The following is a 13,510-nucleotide window of genomic DNA, read 5'->3' on the forward strand; positions in this document are numbered from 1 at the left end:
GCTTTAGCGAAGCGTAATTTTGCACAAAAAAGTCATGAAGAACGTAGAATCGTTTTCAATCCTTCATCCTATGTAGTTTATTTTGATACCTTTCGGAGTAGAAGTCCATGTGAAATGTTTTCAGCGAGCATAAATGCGGTGACAAGATGGTGAACTGGGCCTGCCTCACCACAATGTGGACGAAGGTTGAAGATGTTGAAGCCCCTCTCACTGTCACATAAAATAGATTCTCAATTACTCAAATCGATTCAATAAAATTATTATGTGCACCTTCCACGTGTGAAACAACACATTTAAACTACTGATTTCTTGAGAAACTAGAGACAGTATTTTAAACGAAAACAGAGAATAAAACGTTGTAAAATAAAAAGCTTAGAAAACTAGAGTGGGAAAACCTTATGACGAAGCCAAAAATCATGAAGCGACATTGAATAAACGTTTCATAAATAATGGCAAGAAATAAAATATACAGAGAATGCAAAAATTCCTCACGACAGAATAACTTTTTTCGAAACAAGTTTACAAAGATGACAAATAATATAGCTTTAAAAAACTTGAGGTACGATAATAATTGCGCAAAATACAAAGACCCATAGGGGTTCGAATGCAGTTAATCTGTTACAGATTTCCTGTGGTATGGTAAGCGGAAGAACCGAGCTTTTGCCAACTGAATATTTTTCTTTTGGCCTGGTTCATAATTTTTAAAATCAGGGCAAAATTACATTGATTTGATTGGAAAAGAGCCTGTGCACGTGTGGCAACATCTCAGGCAGTCCGGAACAAAGCTAGCTGATTATGCACGTTTCGAGGAATTCCATGATGTTCATTTAGGTTGTGCTCTCCGAATTCTAAAATATGCTTATATGACGTAATCATTTTCCCACTCTCAGACTGCGTTCGAACCAAAATAAGTTGTTTATACAGTGAATCGCCATGAAGCATCAAAGGCATAACTAAAGAGTAACAGTAAAAACTAACCGTCTGAGATGGTTTAGCACGACCATATTTGAGTAAATGTAATAGAGATAGTAAGCATATGGAGGATTGCTCTGTGCCACCCATGAGGCAGGCTTCGGGCAGAATTTGTTAAACATTATGTCTTCCGGTTTGCTTTCATCATCAACGCTGTCGAATCCAATCACCTAAAAAGTTATAGAAGCGAATTCATCTTCACTGACAGGTGCAAATGCTACATTGAAATTTGCAAAAATACTTATAGAATATCTATTAAAATGACTGAGGCCTTCAGATTACTACAGATAGTTTTCCATAATTTACAATTAAAACGATTGCCAGTTCCCGATAACTGGAACCTCCAACTGGAAGATGAAAATGGTTTGAGTTAACAAATGTTCGCGCTTTCGGGGGTTCGAGCGTATTCGGGAAAGGTTCAAGAAGAGAATGTAAAAACAATCGAGTTATCGGGGGGTTCACCCTATCAGGATTACACTATATTGTATACGATTATGGTGTCCATCTTATGCTTATCATTCCATTATTAGCTCAAGATTTTAAAAAAGATTGAAATCATACCTGGGCAAGGAATTTGTGAAGTTCTGGGTGAGACTGTGGATTGACAGTAACCTCAAAAAGCGGCCGGAAAAGATTGTCCAGAATTTGCTCGAAGTTCTGAATTTGGTTCTTGGAACGGTAGATGTCACTGTCAAAAAAATTGAATTTCATAAAAAGCTTGATTGATTAGAACGATAGGCTTTGGTGGTGGATGGATAACTGACAATAGTTGTTTTTTTAATATATTTACAGATCTGAATTGGTTAATCTCAGGGTCGAGCTTTTCCCATTAAAATAAGCAGCTGGAAAAAAGCTCAACTTGAAAGCTTGCGTTCTTGTTTGTCTTAAATGTATTACCAAACGATTTTTAAGCCATGTGACAATGATACTGTAGTTAAACCGTCCCCCCCCCCCCCGTGTTTTTGAAAAGATAGCCAGAACAATATAAAATTAAAGAAGTTTGGAACAAGTATCACTTACTACAATCGTGGAATCTGAATTAGCCAACGAATGTTGTAGGAATAAACATCGTGCTTTACCGCCCATTTTGCCAATTTGTCCCATTCATCTTTGCTTCGTCCATAAATAGAAATCCGGAGCTCTGCCATCTGGTATTTACTCTCTTCCAGATCAGAACCAACTTCCTTTGGAGAACAAAATACAACTAACTTTAGCACTTACTCAAAGAAATTAAGTAAAATAAGAATATGCATTGAATGTTGCAACTCTCCATACTACCCAAACTCACTTTTGATTAAACAAAAAAACAAAAAAGACACATGTTTTCATGGTTAATAATTCAGATATAGATGGCGATGAGCATGGTGAATCCAAGGGTCTATAAACAGGTTTAGATACAAAGAGATGCACTGGAGTTGCCACAAATCATAGTTCTGCCATATTAAAGAACTGTCAGAGAACCGTAAGCATTCATGCCGCCTTTAGCACGGGAATTCCAAGGGTCTTCTCCTGTTACAATTAGGTTTGCTAGACAGAAGATATCGATTCTGCTTCAAATTCTGCTGCTAATCCAGAAATCACGAGCGAACAAAACTTTGATTCAAGAAATGGATTAGTTACCTTGATCAGTTCCGCAAAGTATTTCCCTTCGATGAAGTTATCCGTCTTGAGAAAGACTTCACGAAGGTGACTCTGGCCTATAATGTTAAAGAGAGCAAAAATTAATTAAAAGATGGCAAGCTAAGTAAGGAAAAGTAAATATGGGCATGGAATATGAAGATTAAAAAACAAGAGAACTTAACAATCTGTCCGAAAATTAGCTTGACAATAAACAAAGGCAATCTGACATAACAATAAATACAAATAGACATGTTGTGACAAGAGAAATGAATACCTTGATACAAAAGGATAATTGATTACAAAAGGATAATCAATCTAAGAAATCATAGAGCAGTTTGTAGCTACTTATGAGGAAAATTATTATAAGTGATAATAAGGTCAAATTATTTAAAAATAAGAATCTTACCAACAGGGTTGTACTTTGAATTGAACTTATCAAAACGATGGAACGTGTTGCGATCCTGAGAAAAGAAAAACACAAATATGCAAATTATTTAGAGTATATGCTGCTCAAAAAAGCAAGACAATTGCATCTTAGGATCATTTGCATTAAGTGACTTCAAAAGATGAAAGAATCATGATAAACTCAAAAGTACACAACATACCGCATGGACATCCAGGCTGTCAACACTTAGGTCGTAAGGAGAGAGATCCAGCACCTTAAACACCTATAAAATAATCTGATAGTCAAGAAAATGGCTAAGCTTACAGTAAAATCTACATTCGATTAGATCCTGAATACACCTATGTGGCTTTTTGACACCATTTTTCAAAGCCACCAACAATCAGACAGGTTTTTGACCCAGTTGTCTTGAAATACTGACTGAAGAATGAAATACTATCAAATACTATCAAATACTATAAAGTTGGTAGTCTGGTAATCCAATACTAGCAAGTCTGGTAATCACTCTATTAAAGTCATTACATGAGAGATACACAGTGAAACCTGTGCTAGTCTCTCTAGTTATTTTCTGTCTCTCTAGACTAGACCAATCTAAAATTCTAAACGTAGCCATTATCAAGGCAAATTGAGGGCCTCAATGAAAACTGCAGGAGGGATGAAACACCTTCTTCTGCATATTTATGGTTGCTCAATGTGATAATACAATAAAATTTTACTAGCTTTCAATTTCTACATAAATAAGAACAAAACACCTAACACAGCAAAATTTTTAACCAGTCTGCAATTTCAGACCCTTAATAAATTCCAATTTAAACTGAAAAACAAGGACACATACATCATTTAACGTTTGGGCCTGATCAGTCTTTTTAAAAACAACCTCATCACCAAATTTCTTTGCTTTCTTTTTGATGAACCTAAGCAAATGCTTTTGGTTCATACAGGAGGCTGCATGTACGTGAGTGTCAACCTAAATGAAAAAAATAATGTTGTGCAGCATGATAAAATCCATTACAAGTGTTTAAAAGCCCTTGAAGAAGCAAAATCAATAAAAATTTCGAACAGGCAGTCTCATTGACTGCAAATCGTATCTGCTACCCTTAATTGCTATTGAGATATCACTTAAAGAGAGATACCGGCTCTCCGCACATTAGAAATTTGAGCAAATAAATAAATGACAACTTTGACCCACCTTGTTCTATACAACTAAAAGCATATAAACTTTTATATATACATGTGATATTTAAAAACATATTTAAGGAACAAATTTTTGCAAATTTTTATCGGAATTTTAAAAAAGGCTGTGAATGTCATTTAGATGCCACTTAGAAAACAGTCAAATATACAAAATGTAGTTTTGATTTGAAAGGAAAAAAAAGGGTACCTTTCTGACATTATAAAAATCTCTATGGGGGATGTCTTTTTGAGCAGCAAGCTCTTTCATTTCATTTAACAAAATATGTAGCTTGAACTTTGACTCCAAGAACTGCAGCCTTCTATATGAAAATGATTTCCTGTATGCAAAAATGAGAAATATTTACAGCAATCTCCCATAAATTAAAAAATATGACAAAGCATATAGTTTTCTTAACAAGAATCTGTTTTTAACTACCCTCTGTAACGTTGCCCTCTTCAATATAATGACTATTTTCCCAGAAAATGTTAGAGTTCTAACTATACCACCATCATCAGTATGTATCAGTGTGCTAACACTATTTGGCTGGTTCACAATACAAATTCAAAGTCAAATGTTATCTATTTGTTTGAAAGCTAGTAGTTGCACATCACATTGTATGTGAGGCTTTTTCAAATGATAAAACCAAACTTTAATGTTCAGTTTCAATGCAGATGCTTAAACATGGTCATCTTTGAAAACAATATACTGTTTACAAATGAAGTTTATGCAAATATCACTTACACTGGGCCATGAGTTGATAGAGCTAAGAGAACATTTTGATCATCCAAGAATTCCTCAATGCACGGAAATGGGTGGATAACAGGCTTCTGTTTTTTATTAGGCTCACCATCAATACTTCTTCTACACCCTGTCACTTGAAACACGCCATCAACCATCTCAAATGTATAGCCACTGTCACCTGGTATTTCTCCATGAAATGGCATCCATTTGGATCCATCAGCTTTTAAATGCTCTGACTCTTGAAATGCACACATCACTACAAGCATAAAGGAAAAAGTGTTTAAAATCTTCTATATAAATGCATATAATTTGCATATTTAATTGTCTGTAAATAAAGGATACTGGACAAGGTTGCAGGCTAATTTGTCCATTGAAACTACATTTCAGAATTTCTCATTGGTTGGACTACACAAAAGACCTATTGTTACATATCCAATCGGCAACAGAAGGCTAACTTGCAATGTTTTCTAAATAAAAAATGTGCTGCAAAGGCTATTGCTAACTCTGAATGGTTGACTGACAGTGCATAAAGTGTCTTTAATGGGATGATGTTTATGGGCAACGTGTGCTTGGCTGCATTCAAGATTATCACAAGCATACGAGGCTCTTGTGGGGCATTTAAAATTGCAAGGCTTCTCACTCTTTGAGTTTTATAACAGTATCGGATTAAATTAGCTTGTCAAAATTTTTGCTTACTATTGAAATTTAAAACCAAAATGCATCAAAGGAAAATTCTGATATAATCATATAATATGTAAGGTTTACTTATATTTTATAATAAGGTTTTCTGCCAAACTGCAACCAAAGAAGCTATGGTTCAACAGGCCTTGCCCGGAAAGGCGCTCGATCGAGCGCGCGCGCCTAGAGCGCACCCAAAAGAAGCCTTGGAGAGCGATTTATAGAGCCCCTCAAAACGTAAAAACAATATTAACACGGAGCAAAATAAATTTTTGGAATTTGTTGAATCAACTTGATCAAGCATAAACAATCTTCCCAACAGACCGCAATATTATGATTTGCGTAAGATTACCCCTTGAGAAAAAATTCAGCAAATTCAACGTTGGGTTTTCGATATCATTTTAAATCTAATAACCCTCTAATAACCATCAACAATACAGGCCATCAAGCGTATTCTCCGGCAGATTTATTTGATTTTTGAGCAAGCATTAATCTTCTTTTGAAGTATATATATATTATTTTCTGTTTTTCTTAATAACTTAAAATCGCCTGTGCAAATCAGCGATCACGTTTCCGTCCAAATTATCGCATTGCTTTTCATTTGAGTTTGCGAGTAGTAGATGTTCTAGCGTTTCTTATAGAATGGATAACATGAAAAAAGGAAACAAAGTTAAATGTTCGATTTAAAGCCATATGCGTTTTGATGAAGCAATATGTGAAGCTGAGCATAACAGTAGTGATACTGACACTGATAAAAGCTCATCCCATGATGGCAACTTACATATCTAGAGAAATCTGAACAATTTTGCGACTTTGTTCTGTTATATTTATATATTTACATTAACATAGTGTTTGTTGCATGTTTTGTTATTTCATATTATGGTGCTTTCTGGTATCACCGTTGAATTTCATATTTAACATTCTTCCGAAGCTTTTAATATGAAGCTCTCGATCTTCTAAAGCTCTCGAAGGATGCTCTCAAGGAAATTTACTTAGAGGTGCGAAATAGAGCGCCTAGAGTTTCTAAGGGGCTCTTTTTATGGAGCACCTTCATTTTACTTAGAGCAAGGCCTGGGTTCAAGCAAGCCTGGAGAAAAAGCTCAAGCTTGAAACATGACAAAATAAAAAAATATATGATATAATGGCAATCCTAAATATTTATTGATATTATAAATAAGATTAATTAAACTATAAAACACAGTTTACCTCTATCATTTATCCAGTTGCTGTCTTCCTTTTTATCTAACAAACTGCTAAGATTGTAATCCTTGCTGACTTCTTGAATGCATTTGGCAGTGGTTGGGCAGAAATTCTGCATGCTTAATGCCATGTACTTGGCTCTGATAAATAATGCTTCACAAAGAAGTTGAGAGGCTTGGCGCAGCTCATCAGTAGGGACCTGCAATGTGATTATACAACCGGGTTAATCAGTATGTTTAATTAAGATACATAAAGAGATGATGGAGCCAGAAAACACAGAGTCTTAAAGCTTGCTATCGCTACTCTGAATTTACCTACAACCCCTGACACAGGTGTTGTGACAAAATACCAAATACAAAGCTATGCATTATCAAGAATCTGCTGTAAAGTTTGTGTATAATATTAGTCTATTGACTTATGCTTGCACAATTTGCAGAATTTGTAAAGACTTTAAAAGAGATATTGTTTTCTTGGCTTCTTTGTATTCTTGGTACCAAAATATTAAATGGTGGAATACTTGTGGGTAGCATAAGTCGATAGACTAATATTATGCACAAACTTTACAGCAGATTCTTGATAATGCATAGCAGAATTAAGGAAGAAAATTATCAAATACAGTCTGACCCCCTGTTTATGATAAAGTTGGCACAGGGGACAAGAATCCAAAAATTAGTTGATAATTTCTATTCAAATAGGTGAACATTATCTGTACCTGCTGCATTATATTAGGGTTGGAAAATAGTTCAAGGTATAAAAATTTATCTTATACACATATATAATCAGTGGCAGAAATTCAGGCTTTCATTTCGCTCAGTTCAGGCCTATCAAGAAGACAACATCTTGGAACTTTACAGAAACTTTATCACTGCACATTTTAATGAAAATAGGTGATTTTTTGGTGGGACCCTTAAGACATCATTGTTGACCACACCCAATCCATACAAACAATCCATTAATGATCTCATCTAAGGCAATTGATAAAGAAGAGTTAGACCGATTAGACTATTGCCTAGTAATTGTAACCTTCATTTTCTGCATTTCATCTTGTTTTCTTCAGTGGGAAATACCTTTGAAAACAAATTTTGTTTGAAAGAATTCCAATGGAAAGTTTGGCTAATCTTTACTGAATTGAAATTATATATCCAATTCGCAAGCAGTTTTGATTTTTGTCATATATTGTTTGTTCGATTATTTAGTACTGGCTAATATTGTATCAGGTATGTTCAAGGGCACAGAGAGGTTATAGAGGCCCCTGGGGTAAAAAGGGAAAATGCAAATCACCTGCTAGCAAAGCAAGCAGAAAAATTGGCAAACATGCCCCTTAGATTTGCTTAAATACATTTCAGAACAATTCCTTGCAGTCGTTTTGGCATGTTAAACATTTGTAAATTATTCGATGAAAGCCCAGATTTTATGACAAGATCTCTGATAAGGGGGGGCTTGAGCCCCCATACCCACATAATTCCTGCCACTGTCTAATCAGTTATTTCAGTTGTGTGGCTAGAGGATTGGGGGGTTGTCGAATGTCCCCTTTCTCTGCCATCTTTATTTAAATTTGTAAGCCATATCCTTTTTGCCAATATTTTTAAATTTCCCATTCAAATGTCCTTGGGACCTTTAACCACTTTTCTCTCATCACTATTTCCATTCACTTTATAATGGGCAAAATTTAGTCAATGAACCATTAAACTCTGCACTGCATTTATGTTAAAATTACAGTGACAACAAATACAGACAAATTTATTCTCAGTAGCCCTCCCCTTGCTGTGATCTCATCCATTTCCAGTTGAAACTGAAAATTTACTAAATTGAGGTGATGGATTATTAGGTTTAGAATTAAACATGCCAGTGAATTTTCATATGCAAATACATATCACAGTTTGCAGGTAGCTGTGCTTTATTGAAGGAGCGGGTTTCACTCTCAATACAGTACCAAATTTTTCACCTATGATCTTATTTCGGCGATGCAATGCTGTGAAACACAACTCAAATTGGAAACCTGATACAAATAAATGTAAATTTCAGACAATACCCCAGATACATTTTCCCCTTCAAACGAGAGTTTGTGGAATTCCGGCAAAGTTGTTTGCCTTAGCTTTGCTTCTCCCGGCTCATTGTTCAATTCGAGGGCTGAATTATCACCTTCTGAATTCAAAGGCCTCTTCAATGTTTGTTTTCTTTTCGCCGATTGTCTTTCTAGCTCGACTTCGCTATTCAGCAATGTTATTTGCTCAATTGGCCTATGTGGAAATTGAAAAGGATCAGGTACGGTCTGGTGTCTTGTAATGGAATCAAATTTTTTCCCAGCATCTTTTTTCATCTCTTCTAAAGCATCGTTGATCGATGAGAAATGATTCTTTGTCGTCATTGTAGGACTTTTTGCAATATCAATTGGACTTTTCACTTTGCAACTTTCGAATATCTTTGTCCTTCTGTCTATATCTCCTTGCCACGACGAAGTCCGCTGCAAAGTTACTCGCTCAGAGATTATCGGTGAAGACTGGCGCTCTTCAGGCTGTGCAATCACTTTGATCGAAAGCTTTCTTGTAGAAAATGATTCTTCTTGATCTTCAACTGATGTCGTATGTTTACAATCATGGCATGTATCAGGTGGAATGATTTCTGTACAGATGTTCGCACTTAGCACTTCAAAAGATTTATCTTCTTCTTCCCTGTCACCGGGATCATGGGAGATCGGCACATCTGCAGGTAATCTGTCGATCTGACTGTTCATTGTCCCTCAGTAAATACAGACGACGTTAAAAAAAATAACCGCAAGTGAAGGAATGACTGAACCCTATGAAATTGAAATTCAATCCCAAAAATTACCTGTTACCTTTAATACAGGGCGACAGGGCATTAAATTCTAATACTCCTCCACATCGACAACAAGACAAACAGGTTAGGTACTGGTATTGCAAACTGGTCTCCTAATTACGCTCTTTTCTTTTCGCTCCTAACAGGGTTATTCTAACGTGGTTTTGTTACCGTTTTGTGGTGTTGTAAATTTGATTTGTGATGTTGTGATTTTAATTTTTTGGTGTTGTAAAAAATCGACCCTCTGGGAAAAATTTATCGCAAAATATAAGAAATCGTTTGTTAAAACTATAAGAATTTCCACCCAAAAAAACGAAACACAACAGAAGAATTATAGTAAATAGTCAGCCAATCCTGGATCTTGAAACATTTTTACTTTTGATCTTGACTCTTCATTTTTCAGTGTAGTTCGTGACGAACTGTTCGTATAAGATTAACACTTTTCTGCATACGTGTAGACCCCTTGAAGCCAATGCTGCCTTTCCCTTTCTCTCTTAGTTTTTACCTTCTATCAAAGAATTTAAGTAATATTTCTACAAGCGCTCGCAAGTTTACTTAATACATTGACTAGCCAGGATTTGTTCCTGCCAATAGAGTCCATTTTTTAGCTGAAAATAGTTTTTTCTGGCGGAGGTTTTCCCATCAAAGAAACTTTTTCCAGAAAAGGTCAGATTTGTCATTAAAATTAAATCGTTGTCCACTCTATTGCTTTCTTCACTTATAGCTCAAATTTGAAATTAAAGCTTTTATTCCAGGAGAGGTTTCATGTTTACAGAAACTTTTCCAGAACAGGGTCAAAAAAATTACTGCGGAAGGCACAACCCTGTATTTTTCTACAAAGTAAACCCCCTTGGGGAAAACCCACATTTTTTCTCAAAGGTAAACCCACATTTTGAGCACTGGCAAATTAAAACGCACATTTAGGTACAGATTTTGTGCGGTACCGATAATGATATAATGATGATTCTACTTCACGTGGATTTTTTAAGATTATTCATGCACTTATAAGCCTCCAAATATCCCACGAGTGTGGCACTGCAGCTAGCACCCTAGCCAATGCTCGCTTAAAATACGGATATACACATTTATTGATGTTGAGCGGCATAACCAAATAGGCCAGTTTCGCATTTTTCATTGTAGCATTCGTAGAAAAACACATCTTGATGCTGTAATGCCAGTTCCGGATCCAGGCATCTTCAATCGTGCATTTTGCATGTTTATTTGTCTAACGGGATTTTTAAGGTTTCTCAATTACTACCACTCATGTGCATAGATTCTACTAGTGGGTTGTGCCCTGTTATTCGGCCGAGTTTTACTAGATTTTGAGTATTTGCTTCTTTATGGGGTAAAAATACACCATCCTCTATCAATCCCCTCAACAACTACGGTCTACAATGCCAATGCCAACACTAAAGTCAAAGGAAAGACTTATTTTTGTGGTCAGTGGCTCTAATACTACCGTTGTTTTTGGTTTTTTTCTCACAAGTAGATTCAAAAGTTTAACAAAAAGGTACCAGTCATTGAATTTGTGGTGTTGAGAATATTTCTTAGAATAATTCCTGGCTCCTAACTACGCTCCTAATTTCTCAAACCTGCTCAACAGACATAGTGGAAATTGCGAGCGCATGCGCAACACATTGGACAATCCATAATGGCAGCAGCACTGTAAGCGTGCGATGTGGCAAGAAGATTTTTAACGAAGAATCAACTGAAAATGGTTTTAGATTGTTGCGAATTTTTTCAATTTGTTGCGAGGTTTGTTTGAGCATTTTTTAGTCTTTTGAGTCTTATTTTTCAAGCTTATTCTAGTTCTCATTAGCAACTTTAAACTGTATACTTAAATTCAACTCGCTGCTACTTCTAACAACAGATCAGGAAGTAAGGCAACCCTTGGTATACATTAACCAAACCATTGAAGAATCAAAAGCCGATCTCAAAAAGCTTATCTTTTTAAACACTTCATTATCTTATTATGTTGATTACAGCTAGTCGATATTTTTTGGCACCGAGATTGGATTGCCATAGCTAACATCAGCCCTTATAATTTTTAACCTACTTGCCATATTTGTCTTTGCTTTCGAAAAAATCCAGGCCATAAAATAAGGACTAGGAAAACATGTTCCTGTCTTAAATTGCTTTTTTGCTCATTGACATTTTGTCTTTCAAAATCTCCAGTTTTTTTCAGTACAGAATCACAGCCGTAAAGATTCCATCCTATTGCGCATGCGCTCACATTTTCCGTTATGTCTGCTCAACAGGAATACGCTTCACCAGCATGTCAAGATAGCGAATCTTTAAAATTGGCGTATTCTCGGCGTTATTGCACTTTTATACCAAAACTCAACAAAACTGCAAAAAATTGCTCAAAAATTAAAGACATCAGAATAAATAAATTTGCTAAAAAAAGAAAGCAAATAGTAAGCGCAAATCAAATAGCCTACTTTTACAATACAATAGCAGATTTTACATGATTTTTCAAAATGGGTGTGAATGAAACATTATCGCCCTAGTAATCATATATCCTCAAAAGATAGCAAAATGGGTTTGCATAGAATATCATAAGAAAGCCTAGTTATTTACAAGTTAGTAGGAACAAAGGACGGGGAAAGGAGAGATAGAAAAGAGCAACTTAACTCATTTATATCACATCCTATCATGTACATAGATCACAAGGGCTCCGACACAGGTTAAAAAGTGGGGGGGGGGGCAAGGAAAAGTTTAACAGCCCTATCAAAAGATTTTGAAAAATTCTCAATTGTTTTGCAAAACAGACCCCCTTTTTCGGAGGACGTTGGTCAATCCATACTATATACTATATCCAAAAGATAACTGGGCTGCGATTTTTCAGTACTTAAACAGATCTTTGAATTTGAGTTCAGTTAGCGACAGTAAAGGCGCGCGGCGTTAAATTCAAAATTATAAATTCAAAAATATTAAAGTATCTTGCTACATCGCAACAACTAAAACTTTGATATTTTTTATTTTGACTTTGTTGCAGTTTCAGAACAAGCGCTTAATTGAATTAATGATATTTCATTAAATCTTTAAATATTATAGTCATAGTTATCATCAAGCTTTTTCATAACAAGCTTTCAACTGTTTTATAAAATTCCCAATATTTTATCATTTTTTCGATATTGCGTAAAATCGTAACAGCTCTTACCCCTGCGTTTTTGTTTCCTGAACAAAGGATCCGATCAAACTGAACATGTAAAGCTTTCCTCTCATTTCTGCCATATGGTTTCTCTGCTAATGGCCTCTGTATTCGCTCTTTAGCTTTGTCGGTTCGTTCAAGCTCAGCTTCGCTGTCTAGAAGTCTCTTTTGTTCGACAGGACAATTTGGAAATCGAAAATTTCTCGATGAAAATTTATGATGCGTAGCCTCTGCCGACGTTGCATCGTTGTCAATGTTTTCAAACGTAAATTTGAAATCGGGAAAAACGTCTGGTCGTAACGTTCTTTGTGCAATATCTTCGAAAATTTTGTGGCAGTCTTCAAAAATTTTTGCTCTCCTGACAGCATCTCTTAATTTCAAAAAAGAAGACTTGTTCTGGTCTTTCTCCATGGTTCTACAAAAACAACAGATTTCTGTAGTCCTTTGGTTCGCTTTTCAGAAACAGTTTTAAGAGAAGGCCTGCTGCTAAGCCTAAATCAGGGAATTTACGATCTTAAAAGGGATCGCTATTCTACTTATACGTTGAACAAAGAAAATTCTACCTCCGTTTTCTTTGTTTGGAATGAGCGAATCCTTATGAATAGTAATTGTCTTAGGCTTAAAATATATCGACAAGCAAAACATAGAAGATTCCAATCTATCAAATTTGAAATATAGGTTAGAAAAACTCTACATACCACTGAATTTGCCAAAAGATATGTAAGCCTTTTATCAAACTAAAAGATTCTTT

General features: G+C 35.5%; 1 protein-coding gene across 2 annotated transcripts in view; it reads right to left on the reverse strand.

Annotated features, from left to right (window-relative positions):
* Positions 1-13,216, reverse strand: part of LOC148957579 (AMP deaminase 2-like) — a 17,020-nt gene extending 3,804 nt beyond the window's left edge. Inside the window, exons 1-12 of one of the 2 annotated variants that reach the window (XM_089115101.1) lie at positions 12,769-13,216; positions 6,795-6,987; positions 4,911-5,166; positions 4,377-4,506; positions 3,831-3,962; positions 3,198-3,260; positions 2,999-3,053; positions 2,593-2,669; positions 1,993-2,156; positions 1,534-1,660; positions 979-1,142; positions 90-210 (exon numbers count right to left, since the gene is read on the reverse strand). In XM_089115101.1, coding sequence (XP_088971227.1) covers positions 90-210; positions 979-1,142; positions 1,534-1,660; positions 1,993-2,156; positions 2,593-2,669; positions 2,999-3,053; positions 3,198-3,260; positions 3,831-3,962; positions 4,377-4,506; positions 4,911-5,166; positions 6,795-6,987; positions 12,769-13,170 — 1,884 coding nt within the window. In that variant the 5' untranslated portion in view covers positions 13,171-13,216. Of the gene's footprint in view, positions 1-89; positions 211-978; positions 1,143-1,533; positions 1,661-1,992; positions 2,157-2,592; positions 2,670-2,998; positions 3,054-3,197; positions 3,261-3,830; positions 3,963-4,376; positions 4,507-4,910; positions 5,167-6,794; positions 6,988-8,820; positions 9,639-12,768 lie in introns of those variants that run through there. The other variant, XM_089115100.1, reaches the window with a different exon arrangement.
* Between the last annotated feature and the right edge of the window lie 294 nt (positions 13,217-13,510).

The sequence above is a fragment of the Rhopilema esculentum genome, chromosome 21, assembly GCF_057945365.1.
Source record: "Rhopilema esculentum isolate cy_ngs chromosome 21, ASM5794536v1, whole genome shotgun sequence".
In the NCBI taxonomy this organism is placed as follows: domain Eukaryota; kingdom Metazoa; phylum Cnidaria; class Scyphozoa; order Rhizostomeae; family Rhizostomatidae; genus Rhopilema; species Rhopilema esculentum.